Source organism: Etheostoma cragini, chromosome 3 (assembly GCF_013103735.1).
Source record: "Etheostoma cragini isolate CJK2018 chromosome 3, CSU_Ecrag_1.0, whole genome shotgun sequence".
Taxonomy (NCBI): domain Eukaryota; kingdom Metazoa; phylum Chordata; class Actinopteri; order Perciformes; family Percidae; genus Etheostoma; species Etheostoma cragini.
The window spans coordinates 29,797,226-29,799,954 of NC_048409.1; the positions used below are offsets into that span (position 1 = coordinate 29,797,226).

General features: G+C 47.9%; 2 protein-coding genes across 2 annotated transcripts in view; both read right to left on the reverse strand.

The window, feature by feature from the left end:
* The window catches only part of LOC117939231 (NACHT, LRR and PYD domains-containing protein 12-like), a 139,572-nt gene that overhangs the window by 43,850 nt on the left and 92,993 nt on the right, over positions 1–2,729 (reverse strand). The gene's annotated exons all lie outside the window — the stretch shown is intronic.
* The window catches only part of wdr74 (WD repeat domain 74), a 5,377-nt gene continuing 3,032 nt past the window's right edge, over positions 385–2,729 (reverse strand). Inside the window, exons 3-5 of the mRNA XM_034867663.1 lie at positions 2,184–2,220; positions 800–803; positions 385–683 (exon numbers count right to left, since the gene is read on the reverse strand). Coding sequence (XP_034723554.1) covers positions 385–683; positions 800–803; positions 2,184–2,220 — 340 coding nt within the window. The remainder of the gene's footprint in view (positions 684–799; positions 804–2,183; positions 2,221–2,729) is intronic.

Below are 2,729 nucleotides of genomic sequence, written 5' to 3' on the forward strand. Positions count from 1 at the left end.
CGGGATCCACAGGTACACACACACACACACACACACACACACACACACACACACACACACCAAACATATTTGACATCATGATGTTTTCAGGAGTCTGGGCGTCCACGTCTCCAAGGTCAGATCTCTCACCCTGGACTCATGGGAGGCTGAACAGCTGAAGGTAACACACATATACACACACACACACACACACACAGAGACATGCTCACATTAACACACAAATGCACACACAAGCACAAACAAACACACATATGCACATACACACACTCACAGAAAAGAACGGTAGCTCTACACACACAGAGTCCTTGATTAATAGTCGGAGGGTTCAGTCGGTTTTTGGGCCAGATGGAGCATCTTTAGAGAAAATCTGACTGAGACACAAAACTATGTCCCCCCTAGCATACAAGAGACCTCTGACTGCGTCCTCTGACTGCGTCCTCTGACTGCGTCCTCTGACCATGTCCCCTGACTGCGTCCTCTGACTGCGTCCCCTGACTGCGTCCCCTGACTGCGTCCCCTGACTGCGTCCTCTGACTGCGTCCTCTGACTACATCCTCTGACTGCGTCCTCTGACTGTGTCCCCTGACTGCGTCCCCTGACTGCGTCCTCTGACTGCGTCCCCTGACTGCGTCCCCTGACTGCGTCCTCTAACTCTTCTCTCTGTCTTTCAGCTGCTGTGCGTTCTGGGTAATAATGTGATGAAGGGGATCTACGAGGCGCGCTGTTCGGAGGAAGACCGAGTCAAACCCGGAGCCAGCAGCTCGCGGTAAGTCCCGCCCCCGTTCAGGGCCTACTTTACTGGTCTGAGAGCACGGCGGGTGTGTTCAGGGTGTGTAGGAATCCACTGTTGCTAGTTTGACGGTGAAAAAAAGGGTCGGTGCCCCGGACGCATTGTCCTAAAGGGTTGGACTTAGTGTCTTCATTAATCTCCCGTTCCCTTTAACAGCCAGCATATTGTACTGTATGTAACAGAGTGTGTGTCCCTGTGTGACAGAGTGTGTGTCCCTGTGTAACAGAGTGTGTGTGTGTCCCTGTGTAACAGAGTGTGTGTCCCTGTGTACGAGCCTAGCAGCATTTTACTAATTCTCTGTTATAATAACAATGAAATTCGGCGTTATTGACTTTAGAGGTTTTTGTTAGTCAATGGAGCGATCACTTCCTTGCTCAAGATATCAATACGCCCAGAATGCACCTGAACACACCTCCCTGTAAGCCCAGAATGCACCTGAACACACCTCCATGTAAGCCCAGAATGCACCTGAACACACCTCCCTGTAAGACTAGAATGCACCTGAACACACCTCCATGTAAGACCAGAATGCACCTGAACACACCTCCATGTAAGACTAGAATGCACCTGAACACACCTCCATGTAAGACCAGAATGCACCTGAACACTCCTCCCTGTAAGACTAGAATGCCCCTGAACACACCTCCATGTAAGACCAGAATGCACCTGAACACACCTCCATGTAAGCCCAGAATGCACCTGAACACTCCTCCCTGTAAGCCCAGAATGCACCTGAACACACCTCCCTGTAAGACTATAATGCACCTGAACACACCTCCCTGTAAGCCCAGAATGCACCTGAACACACCTCCCTGTAAGCCCAGAATGCACCTGAACACACCTCCCTGTAAGACTAGAATGCACTTGAACACACCTCCCTGTAAGACCAGAATGCACCTGAACACACCTCCATGTAAGACCAGAATGCACTTGAACACACCTCCCTGTAAGACCACAATGCACCTGAACACACCTCCCTGTAAGACCACAATGCACCTGAACACACCTCCATGTAAGACCAGAATGCACCTGAACACTCCTCCCTGTAAGACCACAATGCACCTGAACACACCTCCCTGTAGGACCAGTTTACCTGTAACAGGTGTTTCTGTCCAGATGAAATGACTTCAGGGTGTTTAGGCTGCAGATCAGCAAGAACATCCAATCAAACGTTTTATTTTCCTTCCCAGAGCGGAGAAAGAGACGTGGATCAGAGAGAAATACGTGGAGAAGAGATTCGTCCAAAACAGCGTCTCAGACGGAGCTCGTAAGTCCAACAGTCATCTCAACGTAAAGGTGACATTTATCTAAAGATTAATCACGGATAAAAATCACAAACTGCTTTACACAAAACATCCAAGGAGATAAAAACAGAAAACACAATGAAAATGACCTCAGCCTGGTCTCTCAGGGACGTGGAGGGATCTAACCTTGATCTTTACCTTTATCTTTATCTTAATCTTTACCTTTATCTTAATCTTTATCTTTATCTTTATCTTTATCTTTACCTTTACCTTTACCTTTACCTTTACCTTTACCTTTATCTTTATCTTTATCTTGATCTTGACCTTGATCTTGACCTTGATCTTGACCTTGATCTTGACCTTGATCTTGACCTTGATCTTGACCTTGATCTTGACCTTGATCTTGATCTTTATGTCATTGTGCTCCAGGTGGGGGGAGGGGCGAGGCCAAGCTGCGGCTGTACCGGGCCGCGTTGGCGGGGGATCCCGTTGCCATGGCAGCGGCGTTGGCCCAGGGGGCAGAGGTCAACGGGAGCATCGCCGAGGAGGCGGGGCGCACGGCGCTGATAGGAGCTGCTGTCGGGGTGAGGCCGCGTTAACACTAAATATCAAATATAATATTATAATATAAATATAATAATATAGTAATATATAATATAATAATAATAATATAATATATAATATATAAGTCGTCG